Source organism: Lepidothrix coronata, unplaced genomic scaffold, assembly GCF_001604755.1.
Source record: "Lepidothrix coronata isolate B3197 unplaced genomic scaffold, Lepidothrix_coronata-1.0 Scaffold52, whole genome shotgun sequence".
NCBI classification, from domain to species: Eukaryota; Metazoa; Chordata; class Aves; order Passeriformes; family Pipridae; genus Lepidothrix; species Lepidothrix coronata.
The window spans coordinates 4,308,026-4,322,784 of record NW_016690232.1 but is presented as its reverse complement, the minus strand read 5'-3'; the positions used below and the strand labels follow the sequence as shown (position 1 = coordinate 4,322,784).

Genomic DNA, 14,759 nt, shown 5'->3' with positions numbered 1-14,759 from the left:
AAACCCAGCAGCTCTGTCTGATCTAGCAGGTCAGCACAAGCTGGTTCTTCACACAGTAGTAATGGGAGGAGAGAAATTAGAATACAATTGTGGAGTGACACGGTGAGGGAGTAGAGTCGCTGAGATGATATGAAGGGGATACAGTTCTGCTGCTCATGGAACAAATTGATTTTTTTCTTTTCTTTTTTTAAATTTATTGGGTGTGAATCCATTTTAGACCAGCAAAGTGCAGGAACTAAGTGGGTCAAGGGTATCTTAAATTTCTCTCTCAATTTGTTTTCCAAACTGCTGTTGTTCAGTAAGTGTACCAGCACGATGAGTTTAAATGCTGAGGTAATTTTTTTTTGTCTTGGAGCTGAGATGCTTAGCAACTGGGAATTCTATTTTTGGAAAAATGTATCTTTGCATGCAGCCAAAATTTGTGGTGTTAAGCAGTTTCCTTGTTTGTTATTACATTAGAGGGCTTCTAAGTAATGGGCAGTTGTTGCTGTTCTTAAGTCTATATTTCGTGTAGTACTTTTTATAGACAAAAAAACAGTCTTCCTGCCTGATTGATGGAAAGGGGAATTAATGCTGACAACTGAACATAGCTGCATGAGGGTAAAGCTTCTTGTTTTGTTTAACTCCAGTATTAAAATCGGAGTCATTTCTGAAGCAGGTCTTCCTAAGCTACTTAAAAGCAGTTGCTCAAAACAGTTGCTCATAAGAGCACCCTGAGAATAGTGAGCATCTCAGAAGCACCTGTGTCAATGAAAATGAAACCACATTTTGTGTGCAGGGGCTGTGCCCATACAAGGAGGCCACATTATGCACTGTGATAGTGCATGAATCTGTTTTCCTGCCACACAGCAGCACAACTTTGGTACCTCTTCAGTAAATCTGTGAGCTCATGCTTCCCTGGAATCTTATTAGGGAATCAGTTCACTACCTTCTTTTTCTAGAAGTGGTAATGTTGTCTTAGAAACAAGTTGTAATCCCGGCTGTGTGTCTGTGTGTGAGGTAGTGCTGTAGCTATAATTGCCAAAGGATATGCACCAGGCAAGGTTTCTTGCAATCTTTTCACCCTGAGTAGTATTTTAGGGGGTGGAGACTGCTGCTTTAGTCTTGCTTTTCTTCCATGTGCAAGACTCTGTTTTAAGTAACTTTATCTTCTGTGTTGTTCTTATTGGAGAGGGGAAACACCAGCTGGTGCTTGTCCTAAACCCCGACTAGTCTGAAATGCCTGATCTGTGGGTGCTGTTCCTCTTGATGTAATAGAGACATCTTATGGGTATGCCAAAGAAAGGTGATATTTGAGGCTTTACCTATATTAGTAATGATAAAAGATGATATTGATGGCACGTAAGACCTGACTGTTTGCTTAAGTGGTGAAACATATTGAGGAATACAGTCATACCAATATCTAGCACTTCTCCTGGGGGATGAAAGGAGTGGGAATATCCAGGTTTGAACACAGGATAATCTTCCAGCTTGCCATTCAGCCTGTCTTAAAGCTGATCACAGTATTTCACTGATAGCCATGACTTGACTGCCTTGTCTATTGGCAACGTAGAGACCTCCAGACAAACTAACCTTAGTCTGGTGTAAAATAAACCTCTGATAAAAAATCAGCACACTTGGATATGACCTTTTAAGGGTTGCTCTGATTGCTGCTTCAAGGCTGAATATGTTTAGGGACCTTGGGAAGATTTGCAGCGTTGCTGATGGAAAATAAAGCTTTCAAATATCCAGCATGTTATCAGCTGTTGACTGCCTGACAGTTCTGTGATCCTAAAACACTTGGTCGTAGTTTATGAACTTCCTGCAGCTTTGATTTGAGCTCACTGGGACCTTATTAGAAGTCAGAAATACTGTCGAAAAGTTGGTGTCTGAGCTACTGTATGTTGTGCTTTCTGTGTTTTCAGACATGCCGATAAAATTGCAAATGTTAAATGTTTGCTTTCCTTCTTCAGGCCGTGTTGATGTCGACCACGTGATAACAAGGAAAATGCAGCTAATAGCAGAAGCTGAGGTAAATATAATACTTGCTTGTGGGCTGGAGCAGGATAACTGACCCCCAATGTCTTTTGGAGAGTCACTGACCCTGGAACACAAATATCCCTGTTCAGTCGTAGTTTGAGTGCAGTGACTTTTCCACAGCCCTCTTTCTCTGTCCTACTTGGCACAAGGGGATAGTGTTTATCCGATGTGGTTCTGTCTTCCTTGACCCCAATAGGTTGAAGTCCAGAGATAAGAATGAACTTTGAGACCTGTAAATAAAATGGAAATTCCCTTACCACTAACTTCTGGCAGTGTGATTATTAGCCAGCCTGCTTGCATATTCGAAATGCTCTGTGTCCTGCTATCCACTGAATAAAGGGTATCCCACAACTTCTGTTGCCTTGGCTGTGGAGATGACCCTCCTGAACCTTGGTCTCATTCCTGTCAGGGAACAATATCCTCAAGGAAAATAGCACCAGGTGTTTCTGACATCACCTGCATCCGTGTGAGCTGCCATTGTCTTAGATTATATTGAGGTGATTTATGCCCAAATTAAATGAAGTTGGCCAAACAATGAACTGCACCCTCCTTGTTAACCATTGTTTTGTGGCACTCATGTTCCTCAGGGCAAATCGTCCTGCACTCTTGCATCATTTTATTGCAGAGAATTCCATGGTAAAGATGAAGTAATCTAATTGTTCCAGCTTTTTGTGAATAGTAGGGAGCGAATACTTAGAGAGAAAAATACCTTGCACCTTTGAGATGTTTTGCTGTTTAAAAGTCTTTTTTTTTCCTACCTCTATAGGTGGTAATTTATAACAAGTGTAACTAAAGGATTTTTAAATGTCTTCTGCAAAGGGTGCTTTTTGTGCTGAAACTCCTAAAATTCAACCCATTAGAGGGATAGTCACCTTGGAATTTTATTTTGCATGTTGTACTCTCCTGTTTATCCTTACTGAGGACATGGGAGATCAAGCCTTGTAACTCTTCTCTGCAGACAAAACAGCCACTGTTAATCACTGTGCTGGCAATGGATGTTTGCAGGAGAAAGCTTTCACTGTTAAGCACATGAAGCTTTGAAAGTTCCAGGGAGCAAGGGGACAACTTGATCTTGGATTTCTTTCTTCAGGAGTGTTCCTTATTTATTCTCTTGTTCCTTTTTTTTTTTTTTCTGGCCACCAGTTTTGAGACACACTAGTTTGCAGACAGAGTGATCTCTTATTTGCCAAGAGAATCCTAAAAAAACAGCAGGTCAGTGGTGCTTTAGTTGCTGAAGTTTCTCCCAAAACAGGGGGAGTTCAGGTTTTAAACCCTGAGTTAGGCAGCTTGTAGATTTATTTAAGGTGCCTCAAAGCTACAGTAATAGAGGTAAGGTTGAGGAAAAAACCTACCTACTGCAAAATACCTGAGAATTCCTCGAGTGGCAGGCCCTCTTGTTGTGTGAACCACTGGACAAAGGCTTGGATTGCAGTTCCTCTTTTCTGTGATAGATATCTGAGGTCTAGGCAGATGCTTGGCTTGTGAAAAGCCTGGTCACTGACAACTCCACAGATATAAATAGGATTTGCAGGAGCTGGAAGTCATGCATAAGGAGGCCTTCAGGCACCTTCAGTCCAGTCTGGAAGTCCTTTGCTCATCCTAAACTGAGTTGAGAAGGTTGTGCTCTGTCACTTGGTCAGGGCTGGCTGTTGTCACGTTCCAGTGACCAAAATTACTAAATCTGTTAGAATGAGTAAAATGCTGGGGAACCGATGCAACTTTAAGCCACAGGGTTACTTCCCTCAACTTTCTCTGACTTCTCATCAATTATTGGCCAGCTTCTGCTTTTTATGGCATAGCATTCTTTTCATGCTTGTTGGTTTGTAATTACAGTTACTGGGGGGTGTCTGTACTCTGGTTGTATTTTATTTAATCTACTGAGAACTCATGCCCTGCTCTCCCAGTCCAAACACCTGCACGTGTTGGTATCAGCCCTGGAGGAGGCAACCTCAGCAGAGTGCCAGCTAAAGGGAAGAGGAACTTCAAGGAAATACCATGTTAAACTCTCCCAAGAAGAGATTAGGCTGAAAAAAGGGGAGACACTGTAAAAAAAAAAAAAAAAAAAGACACTGTTTCACTGGGAATGAATAGTGCTTTGTTTGGCATAGGAATTTGAGCACTCCAAGAGGAGCAGGAATTTCTCTTTTGGCTTTTTTAGTAGGGATATGTGCATGCATGCTGTAAAATTAGTCTGTACTAGAGAGCACAACTGCCTTCTTTTACAGGTTGTATTCCCAAGTATTCAATATTTGGGTCTTTTCCTCCTGTTTGTAAAGGAACAAGTCCATATCTCTTGCCTCCCAGAAAAGCAATATCTAAGAGTAGCCAGATCCTAAGAGCTTCTGTTTTATTAAGCACTGGTGAAGTTTATTTATTCTATACTGGAAGCTGCCGAACAGGGGGAAGATGTTTTTCGAAGTTAAATATTAGTCTGCTCCTTTGCCTACTGCAGCATTTGTTTCAAGAGATCTCTCTGGATCTGACTACAGTGGAGCAGGAGGAATGGAGAGTTCTGATCCACCTTGACCTCTCAGGGTCTTCTGGTTTTACGTGGGCTTACTTCAGATTGTCCTGTATTTTCTGCCGGAGAGTTAAACTTGCTTTCTTGGCTGTTGTTGCACTAGACAGGAGCATTTTGTAAGAATACATCATCTGATCATGTATTTTATAGAATCATGGAATAGTTTGGGTTGGAAGGGACTTTAAGGACCATCTCATTCCAGCCCCCCTGCCATGGGCAGCAACACCTCCCACTAGACCAGGTTGCTCCAAGCCTCGTCCAGCCCGGCCTTGAACACTTCCAGGGATGGGGCAGCCACAGGCATTCTGTGCCAGTGTCTCAACAGCCTCACAGGGAAGAATTTCTTCCTAATATCTAACTTAAATTTCCCTTCTTTCAATTTGTACCCATTCCCTCTTGTCTTGTTACTACAGTTCTGATGAAGAGTCCTTCTCTGGCTTCCCCGTGGGCCCCTTCAGATACTGGACAGTTGCTCTGAAGTCTCCCTTGGAGCTTCTCTTCTCCAGAAACTTTTACTTTGCAACCTTATGAGAAAGTAGAAAGGAGTGGGGAATTCTGAAGGTGATCAGAGAAACACATGTGTTTCTTAAGCAGCTGAGCAGTGGGAAAACTAGATGAAATAATATGTAATTAACATGTAGGAAGACTTGGACCTTGAATCTGGAGGCAAACTGGAAAAATCCCAGGCAAAGGATAGTCAGATAAATGTTGCTAGTAGACACTTGCATAAAGAAAACCAAAACCAATATGCAAATTATGTTTGAAATAAGTCATAAGAATAACTCTTAAACCACTTCGCAAATCTCAGGGTCCTCTCTGTATGTAATAAGAGAGTTTGCACCACAACAGAAAGGAATCCAGAGCTCAGTGTGGCACTTTGTGCAGAAATAAGTAACTCTGAACATTTTATCATTAAGTTTCTCCTAAATGCATCGAGTTTTAAAAAAACTGCTTGGGAGATCAGGTCTTTGAAAGTTCATGTTATGAGACTGAATAGCAGATTGAACTATATTGCAGACAGGAAAATACAGGAATTAATTACACATACTAGATTCAGGCGGGACAAAAGGGATATGAAAACATCTTGGCATTTTACAGTCTGCCTTTCGAAGAGGAATTATAGCCCTTGTCTGTATAACTTATTATTTGGAGGGTTAAGTAATGTTTTTCTTTCTAGAAATGAAGCTCTATCAGGTGAAGAAAACAGGCTTTGACCAGGATGGCCTGTGCTTTATCCACAGCTGATTAGCTCCTTTTTTTTGCACTGTATCAGTGCATTTTGCCAAAAAATGGTGAAGGAGATGCTTATCTATGGTTTTTCATGCACCTGAAGAAGCCAAGGTCTCTAGTGAACCATATACTTCAGAAGTTGCCTTTGTTAAAGTGAGAGATGAAAAATATGAATAGGCTGTAAATGGTGCAACTTTGACATAACTGACTCTTAATAGAGAAGACAACCTGTATAAAGCTGTGAGAAGAAAAGGGAGTGTAGGAGATCGAACTGGAATATTTAATCCCGCGAATTCTTGAACTTGTTGGTCCCCGGTTTTTGTGCACTAAGGATATACCTCTGGTTAAAATTGAGAAATGTTTTCTGGGACTCATGTTTTAAGTTGACACTATAACATATGAGAAACACCTGCCACTGCAGACATGTGTATGGAGATCAGTATGTTTACTTTGTTTCTCTGTGTTGCATCTGATAGAGAAACATAAACGTTATTCAAAGTCCTGAGGTGTGTGAACAGGCCAGGATGAGCCCCTGATCTTGTCCAAACAGGCTCCAACTGTTGGCAGGAATGTTTTCTTGATGCCTTGCTCTGTCCTGCGCCGGGATAAACAGGAATATAAATATTTTATGAAAATGTATCCAGCAAGTTAAACGATTTCGTGCTCTGTTTTTACTCTGTCAGCAACTGAAACCAGCTTTTATGAAGGAGGTGGACAGTCACTTCACAGAGTTTGTGAACAGCTTGGTGGCAAAATCGGCACTGCTGGATTCCTCCTCTCCAGCCTCCCTCTTCCCAGCTTCCTGCTCAGAGAAGGAATTGCACAAAGCCAAGTAAGCCAGTTTTAACTGTTCCTATAACAAGGTTATGTTTCCTGGAGGCTTTATTTCCTTTTTTGTCTCAAATGTTCTCCTCTTTTTTTGCAGGAACTCAAGGGCCCCTCCAGAACACGGGAAGATCTTTACTGCGAGGAGGTCACTCTTGGAGTGAGTAACTTAACTTCACATTTTCCATCAAATTGACTGAAAATACCCTTGATAGCAAATTAAAGAACCTTTGATTTGGGGTGCTTTCCCCACCACCACCCACAGCCTTACATTCAATCCCATGTGGACTAATCTGCTCAAGCTTCTCTGTTTCTTTCTAAAACATCTGTACTACAGCTTGCAGGCTTCCCCAAATGTAAACCTTAATTACAGCCCTCTCAATCCCACTGGGATAATGGCTAATTATCCTTTGTCTGAGGATGAACTGAGGACTGGCACCCAATTTGTACATTAATTTTCGTCTCTCCCTTAGTGAACTGTTTGAAGTGAGTCACATCAGGACAATCTACCACATGTTCATCGCTCTCCTCATCGTCTTCATCCTCAGTACACTTCTAGTAGACTTCATTGATGAAGGAAGGTAGGAATGCTTTGGAAACACAGGGACAAGGGTTGGGAAATGCTTCCAGAGCTCCAGAGGTACAGGAAGTAGCGGAACGGTGCAGAAAGAAGGGGGAATCCTTCCTTTGGGTGTTGTTGGACGGAGGGGTTTCAACTTGACATAGAATATATCCTGGAATTCCTGTTGAGGGGGTATGATCATTTCAAATTGGATAGATGGATATTAGGAAAATACTACAAATTGATGTATTACATGGGAATTGTGGCCAGCACACTTTGACCTAATGTGCTTAGTTCATCACAAGGCTGGCAAAAGGGAATGTGGACTACTTTAGCCGAACACCTCTAATGAGAAGGTAGCTTTCAGCTGCTTGTGTTGCTTGAAGAAGGACCCTAGAGAAACTTTAAATACTTCAGCAGTCCTTCCTCTGTTTAAAAATGACAGCTCTGGAACACTGTACTTGTGCTTAAATAAAAATAGAACTTTGTTTTTCCTGGGGAAAAAAATCTCAAGGATGTTGGCACAGCCTCTGCTAAGATAGTGCTTTGTAGGTAGCCAGTTGTGGAAAAAAATTGTGAAAGACTGCTTTCCTCACACTTGGTTGTTGCTTAAATAGTGTTTTGGCAAGCTGTATCTCATGTACACAAGGAGGATTATGTGTTTATCTTGCTGATTATCTGCTCTTTGGTGTACAAAACCAGAGCTGTATCTTGATTATAATCACTGTCCCCCTTGTCTGGGTATAAGAACAGACTTATGTGCCATTGAATGTTTAACTGATCCTAACTTACCAGTTCTCCCCAGTGTCCATACACTAGTATTTACCTCTAAAATCAACTAGTATTTACCTCTAAAATCCCTGATTACTTAAAAAAAAAATCACTGTGACTTTAGCTAGATCTGATCATTTGGATTCAGTTTGCAATTGAGCTACCACATGAGAGCAAATACTTTTTGTGGGTGTACTCTGTGCTATCATCTCCTCTGATCATAGTTTAGAAGAGCTGCTTTCCGTAGGAGTAAGCTCTGGTGACTGATAGTCAAGTTGAACATCCTTTTGTTTATGTCCTTATGTATTAAGCTTGATTAATGGACTGAAGTACCTGGTGCACACCAGTTGGATATATTTGGACTCACCATCTAATGACCCTGAACCTTTTGGGTAACTTCTAAACTGAATCCATGTGGAATGCCCACAGATCTCACAAAGCAGGATTAAACTAGATTTGATCGGTGCCTGTTAAAATACCCCATGCCTATAGAGGTGGGGAAAAAACCTCTTTAGGTGTTAAACTCCTGGGAAGAACTGATTCTTAGTGGCCACATCCTGGGAGTGTTCCCCAAAAGCTCTTTTGGACCCTGGTTCAGCACTGGATCGTTTAGTCACGTGCTTGTTCTTAGTAGGGATGAGCTTGAGCATATTCTTAAAGCACATGCTGATCTTAAAGATGTGCTTAATTAAGCCCTGGGCTTAATTATGTGCCCTGATGGCATGAGTCCTGCATTTATTTTCTGGTATACTTGAGAGTGGTCACTTAAATCTTGCTATTGCCATGGTCACTTCTGTCCCAACTGTCAAACAGTTATGATCTGGAAGGTTTGTGTTTTGTAGCCACTTAGTGGACGAGAAGTATTTCTAATCAAACAATGGACACTGAATATTGTGTCTTTCCTTGTGCCTTCTAGGCTGGTCCTAGGATTTGATCTCCTGGTCTTCGTTTTTGGAAAGTTCCCAGTTGTCTTCTGTACTTGGCTGTGCATGTTCAGTGCCACAGTTGTCATTCCATACAACCTTTTTGTCTGGTGGGCCCAAGGCTACTGCAGTTCCTCCCATCGTGCAATCCACTCTTTCTTCTATGGGATGTTGTTCACACTCTTTCAAATAGCTGGGCTTGGCTTTGGACCAACCTATGTTGCTGTAGCCTATGCCCTGCCTCCAGCTTCCCGTTTTATTGTCATACTGGAGCAGGTAAGTCCCTACCCTGTATCTTTGGACATATCGAATTTCATTTTCAAAATGGAAAGGGTCCTTTTCCCTAAAATGTTACTTTTAGTTGTTAAAGTAAGCCAGGGCTGTGGTTTGAGTTTGTCTGTGACTTGAGAAAGAGTAGACAGTACACTTAATTTTGAACTGGAAACCACTTGTGGGTTTTTACCCTCTATTTAAGATTTTACTGTGTTTTTTTACTTCCGGGCTGAAATTCCATTTATTTCTAGTTGTCTTGTGGATGCTAAGTGCTTAAACGAAATTTTAAGAACATGTTGTGCCATAGTTCACAAGGAAGCTGTAACATTCCTCTTTAAAAAACAAAACCCAAAAAAAGCAAGAACACAGTTGTCAAGTGGTTCCTGTTTCCATTTCTGTTCCCAAGAAACAAGTGTCTTTGCTCTGCAATCAGAACTTCATTGAACATGGATTTTTTTTTTTTTTTTGCAGTGGGGGGGAAGCAGGGGAAGGGTACAAAAGTGATCTGGTCAGACCATCAGGTTAAAAGAAGGATGGTCAGATGAGTGTAGCTTTAAGAATTAGCCTTGGACTGGCCCTCCTTTTGGCTCTTCAGTGTTAAAGCAAAAAAAAAAAAAAACCCTGCTCTGCAGTTGTGCACTATTTAATATGGCACCACCTTATCCCCAGGTAGTGGTAATTGCTGTACAACACATCTGGCTTCAAGGATTTATTTTCAAGACATTGAAACATCCTGGCCTACTGAAATGGATAGGGGGTTTCCCTTTGATTTTAAGTTAATGTTAGCTGGTTAGTGACTTGCTGGTGTTATTCAGGGTCCTTGTGTATGTGGTGATCCTGTGAGCATAAATGAGATGTTTTGACTCTCCTGAGTCGTGATTGTTACTGCAAGTTTCACTTTGCAGAGTTTTAAATTCATGTCAGTTAAACAGGCTTGTTTGTGGAGGAAGTAACTGTTTACTCCTTCTAGAAGGAGTCAGTTGCAGAAAAAGGTGTTGAAGGTGTTGCTGTAAAATGTTTGATCCAGTCTTTATTGGAAAGTGAGAGTATTAAGCTGCTGATCTCTTGGCCTTCCAGGTCCGTCTTGTTATGAAGGCTTATTCCTTCATCCGGGAGAATGTACCCAGAGTCCTGTCCTCTGTGAAGGACAAGTCCAGTGAGTAACTTGCCCTACTTCATTTTACAGCAAGGCATAGCCAGCTCTAATTTCCCCTGCATTACTTTAAGCTGCCCTCATGAGCTGGAGAGGTGGGATTTGAATAGGTGACTTGGGATGGGGAGGTCAAAGGGCTCTGCATCATAATTTCAGCCTGAACCTTTTCATTTGGTGTTAGGCTATGAACGTGACTGTTGTTCAGGTCTAAGTCATCTCTGGATCTGAAGTCTTTGTTCTACAGACTCCCTGTTTCTGCTTTTAGGAGCAAAAAGTATTTGGAGGTTGCCAGCCCACCTCCAGCTTAGTGTTCCAGTTGAAACGACAGCAGTTGTAGAATAGAAACTCTTTAAGCAAGACATGCTAGAGCTGAACTGAACCCATGTGTTGATACAGGCCTTACAGCTTCATCTTCCCTAAGAGGAAAGGAAATGTGATACCAAGGTGTTAGCAGCTAGTTAGTTAGTTACCCTCACTTGTTAACTGGGCTTCATGGTGGGGAGACTCCATCTCAAAGGTCTACTTGTTTTATTCTCTGTAAATCCCATCCCTTTAGTTCCAGACTGAGGTTTCTGAGGTGATAAGGGTTCTGTGTTGTGAAAGGGTACTGGGGAGACTGAACTGTCATTAGGCAAAAAGATTGCCGAGTGTTCTTTTTGTTTTTTATTTCCCCCTCTTCCCAGGCACAGTACCTACTCCCAGAATCTCTCAGTACCTGTACTTCCTCTTTGCTCCCACCCTCATCTACAGAGACAACTATCCCAGGTAATGTGAGCAACAATAGAACATGAAAGTAGTCTGAAAACTGAAGCCAACATTAAGCATCCCTGGGTGTGATCAATTAATGAGAGCTTTCATAAAGATGTGGTTAAACCAGTAACCTGGCAAGGGCAGGGTTTACTCCTGGAAACTTACTCTAATGCTCATAGTATTTTGACTTTACACTTCAGCTTTTATTTCCTTGGGAAACGCACTTGAAGTGAAGCAAATAAAGAACTTGCTACAGATTATCTAGTGATGGACAGTTCCTGCAACAGGCCTGTGTGTTTTATGTGGTGCTAATAAGCAGCCCTGTCTTGAGTTTGAGGGGAGAGGTTGAAGCCTTTAAAAGTGGGAACTCCCAAACTTTTCTGCACGTTGCTGGCTTGCACTTGGGCAGTGTGAGGTCAGCAGTCCTTTACGTGCCTGTTGGGCAGATCCCCCCCTCCTACGTAACTGTGCAGTGCTGCCCTCCGGATACCTTTCCATTTATGGAATTGCTGTAATTGAAGGCGAGGAACCAGCAGTTTGGGCAGACATCCCCTTAGATGTCAGGAGATTGAGATTTCTGGAATTCAAAACTCCGCTTTTTTCAGAGAATAGGACAGTAAAATCAGTAATTGAAGGGGAGGGGTTTGCTGCTTTGAGGTCCTACTTAGCTATGGTATCATGTGTTCTTTTCCCTAGGAATCCCACGATAAGATGGGGCTACGTAGCCACCAAGTTTGCACAGGTGAGTAGTGCAGCTTTCTGCAGAGTCCACTTTTGGAGATGATGTGAGCTGTGTGGCTCAACAGCTCTCCCTTTGGCATTAAATCACTCTTTACTTGGTGTGGGCTTACCAGAAAAGAATACCTTTTAGTGACTAAAAAAGAAACTGTGATCTTGGTGCACTAGTGGTTGTGTCAAAGAAAGAAAAGAAATTAAAAGTCTTTACCTAAACAAGCCTTTAGACTCTATTCCAGATAAAAAAGCTCTGTGTGTGTGTGTGTGTGGAGCAATACCCATGCACTGGCCTTCTTTCTTTACCTTGATTGTAGTGCACTGGCACAGCTGCCTCCCTGCAGATACTCAGAGCAATTTATGAAATAATGAGGCCTGGAGTCCAAACTTGCAGTGCTTATTTGAGCTTAAGGTTGACTGGTTCTTCACGTTTGTGGCCATGAGCTTCAAAAGCTTCTTGTGGATGTGTTTCCAAGCAATGGATTTGTGTGACTGAAACCTTTCCTGTCACACAGTGTGTTCTTGGTTTAAAAAGCAAAACAATGTAAAAAAAAAAAAAAAAAGGGCAGCACAAACAGGCCTTTGACTGCTTTGCTCTTGGACTAAAGAGGGTGACAGAGCACACACCCGCCTTCCAGCAGAGCAGTTAAACACTGACTTGCATTTTGACCTCAGCATCCAGAACATGTGTTCATGAGCCAGAGAAAGCCCCAGGTGGTTTGGCCTGTAATGTCCTTTGGGATGAAAGAAAAGTAAGATTTAATATTAGATTTAAGTACAGTAAGTATTTTTCAATTATTTCTGCCCTTGTCGTGGACCTAGATCACAGGCTACTTCCCTCACTCTGGCATTGGCACATGTCTTTTGTGTCATAGCTTGTGAGTTGATAGGACTGGGAGGAACTGACAGCTGCTGGAGTAGAAAAGACAAGTTGATTTTGCTGCTGGCTGTCAGTGAGCTACCGGGGTTGCTGTGGCTTACTTTGTGCCTGGATCCTTAGGGAGGTTTATTGGCAGCAATGTAAAATAAATTATTTTGGCTTGTGTTGGCAGCTGCTGTTCTCTCCTGGAGCTAGAAAGTGGTAATGTGTTAATTGTGTATTTCTCTTATGAAGTCAGACTTTTGGGTGTTTTTGTTCCAGGTGCTTGGTTCACTTTTCTATGCCTACTACATCTTTGTGAGACTCTGCATTCCTCAGTTTCACAACAGTAGCCAAGAAACCTTCAATCTTCGAGGGCTAGTCCTGTGCATCTTCAACTCCATTCTGCCAGGTAAGGCCTGAATCCATGAGTGACTGTTGCCTTTGTGGGAGAGAGAAGTGCTTCATGTGAGATGTATTCATGGCAGGCAGAGATCAGCAAAGGAGGTCTTGTGGACAGATTTCAGCCTTACAATGTTAAACTTCAGAATCAGCAACACAAAATAAAAGCTGGGCTTTGAATTTAACTGTCTTCAAAGTTGTAGGCTCTGTGGCAGCCTTGCTGTTGCTCTCTGGGTTAAACATGGCCTGGTGTGGTGAGAAACTGGAACACTTCTATGCTACCTGTACAAAGCAGTAAATCTCATCTGTGCCAGTGCCTGTAAGAACAGCCTTGACTGTGTTACGTGCTCTTGTTGTAGCTGAGAGAAAACACTAAAAAAACAGTCTGCATCTCCCTTGTTTTCAGGTGTACTGATTCTTTTCCTGGTGTTCTTTGCATTCCTGCACTGTTGGCTCAACGCGTTTGCCGAGATGCTGCGCTTTGCAGACAGGATGTTCTACAAGGTAAGAACCAGCAGCTGTAGCTTATAAAGCTTCTAAAAGTCATTGTCCTGATGAAAAGGAAAGAGGAGGAAACTGAAGATTGTTTTACCAAACAAAACATCCATAGGATTTTGCTTTTCTGCTGTTAAAGCTCAAGTTTGTTGCTGTGCTGTAGAAGAGATTTGATTTCTGCTTGGCAGTCTGAGTTGCTTTAAGGTGCTACACCCTGTGCACAAACAGAACCAGCCACCAGACCTACCCAGTAGCTTCACTAGCACTGGTTTTGTTCTTTTATCACATCAGCCACCTGCAGTTTGGGATAAAACCTAACTTGGTATATTAAAGTAGAATGTTGAAAGTGCAATGGAAAGTGTTTTTTCATAGCCAAATTGATACGTTAACTTGTTCAGTATTTTTCAATTTGATATCCTAGAAAAGCCCTGTAGAATGGTTTATACTTAATTAGATTTATAGTCTTTCAATTGTGCTTTCAGGACTGGTGGAATTCCACATCCTATGCAAACTACTACCGAACCTGGAACGTGGTAGTACATGACTGGCTCTATTACTATGCCTACAGGGACTTCCTTTGGGTGAGTAACAAGCAGATGTATTCTTTTGTTAATTAAACATTTAACTACTGGGCAAAACAGTACCTTTGTCAAGGTGCAGCATCCCTGTCCATTTAGAAGCATGAAAATGTTTCACTTCAGCTGTTGTGGGTATCCACTGTGCTTTTTAGAGAGATCCATTGGTCATTTCCAAGTCCTTAATGTGTGCAAAATGTGGGTCTGAGATGTAGGAATGCAGGGATTGATTCAGAGCTAGAACTCACATTACGCTGTTTTGATGAGCTATGGTAGATATTTTGTGAGTGGGCTCAACATGACAACCTATGCAGGAGACCAGAAGTGTGCCTGAAGAAAACCACCTAAGCCCCAAGGTGCTCTGTAAAGCGCTTAGCATTTCATGTGTGCCTCTTGGCTGGAGGAGGCCGTTCTTAGCTCAGGAAAAAAGAATAAATGTTGCAGCAAACAAACATAACCCACATCAGAGTAGCTCCTAATACTTGGTATTCTCCTCTCTTCCAGTTTTTTGGTAAGAAGTTCAGAGCAGCAGCTATGCTGTCTGTCTTCACTGTATCAGCTGTTGTGCACGAGTATGTCCTGAGCATCTGCTTTGGCTTCTTCTATCCAGTTCTCTTTTGCCTGTTTACATGCTTTGGAGGTAAGTGCCAAGGAAGAGAGTATGAGAGT

The 14,759-nt window shown here is 41.9% G+C and overlaps 2 protein-coding genes across 6 annotated transcripts in view; one reads left to right on the top strand and one right to left on the bottom strand.

The window, feature by feature from the left end:
* NPHS2 (NPHS2, podocin) overlaps positions 1-14,759 on the bottom strand; it is a 46,409-nt gene that overhangs the window by 4,883 nt on the left and 26,767 nt on the right. Inside the window, exon 10 of one of the 5 annotated variants that reach the window (XR_001874969.1) lies at positions 12,333-12,493. The exons of 3 other annotated variants lie outside the window; for them this stretch is intronic. The gene's annotated coding sequence lies outside the window, so the exon portion shown is untranslated. Of the gene's footprint in view, positions 1-12,332; positions 12,494-13,488; positions 13,572-14,759 lie in introns of those variants that run through there. One more of the 5 variants, XR_001874968.1, reaches the window with a different exon arrangement.
* The window catches only part of SOAT1 (sterol O-acyltransferase 1), a 28,174-nt gene that overhangs the window by 8,601 nt on the left and 4,814 nt on the right, over positions 1-14,759 (top strand). Inside the window, exons 3-14 of the mRNA XM_017815708.1 lie at positions 1,953-2,011; positions 6,454-6,602; positions 6,696-6,755; positions 7,069-7,176; positions 8,845-9,127; positions 10,202-10,280; positions 10,961-11,042; positions 11,724-11,769; positions 12,901-13,030; positions 13,427-13,524; positions 13,998-14,096; positions 14,595-14,730. Coding sequence (XP_017671197.1) covers positions 1,953-2,011; positions 6,454-6,602; positions 6,696-6,755; positions 7,069-7,176; positions 8,845-9,127; positions 10,202-10,280; positions 10,961-11,042; positions 11,724-11,769; positions 12,901-13,030; positions 13,427-13,524; positions 13,998-14,096; positions 14,595-14,730 — 1,329 coding nt within the window. The remainder of the gene's footprint in view (positions 1-1,952; positions 2,012-6,453; positions 6,603-6,695; positions 6,756-7,068; positions 7,177-8,844; positions 9,128-10,201; positions 10,281-10,960; positions 11,043-11,723; positions 11,770-12,900; positions 13,031-13,426; positions 13,525-13,997; positions 14,097-14,594; positions 14,731-14,759) is intronic.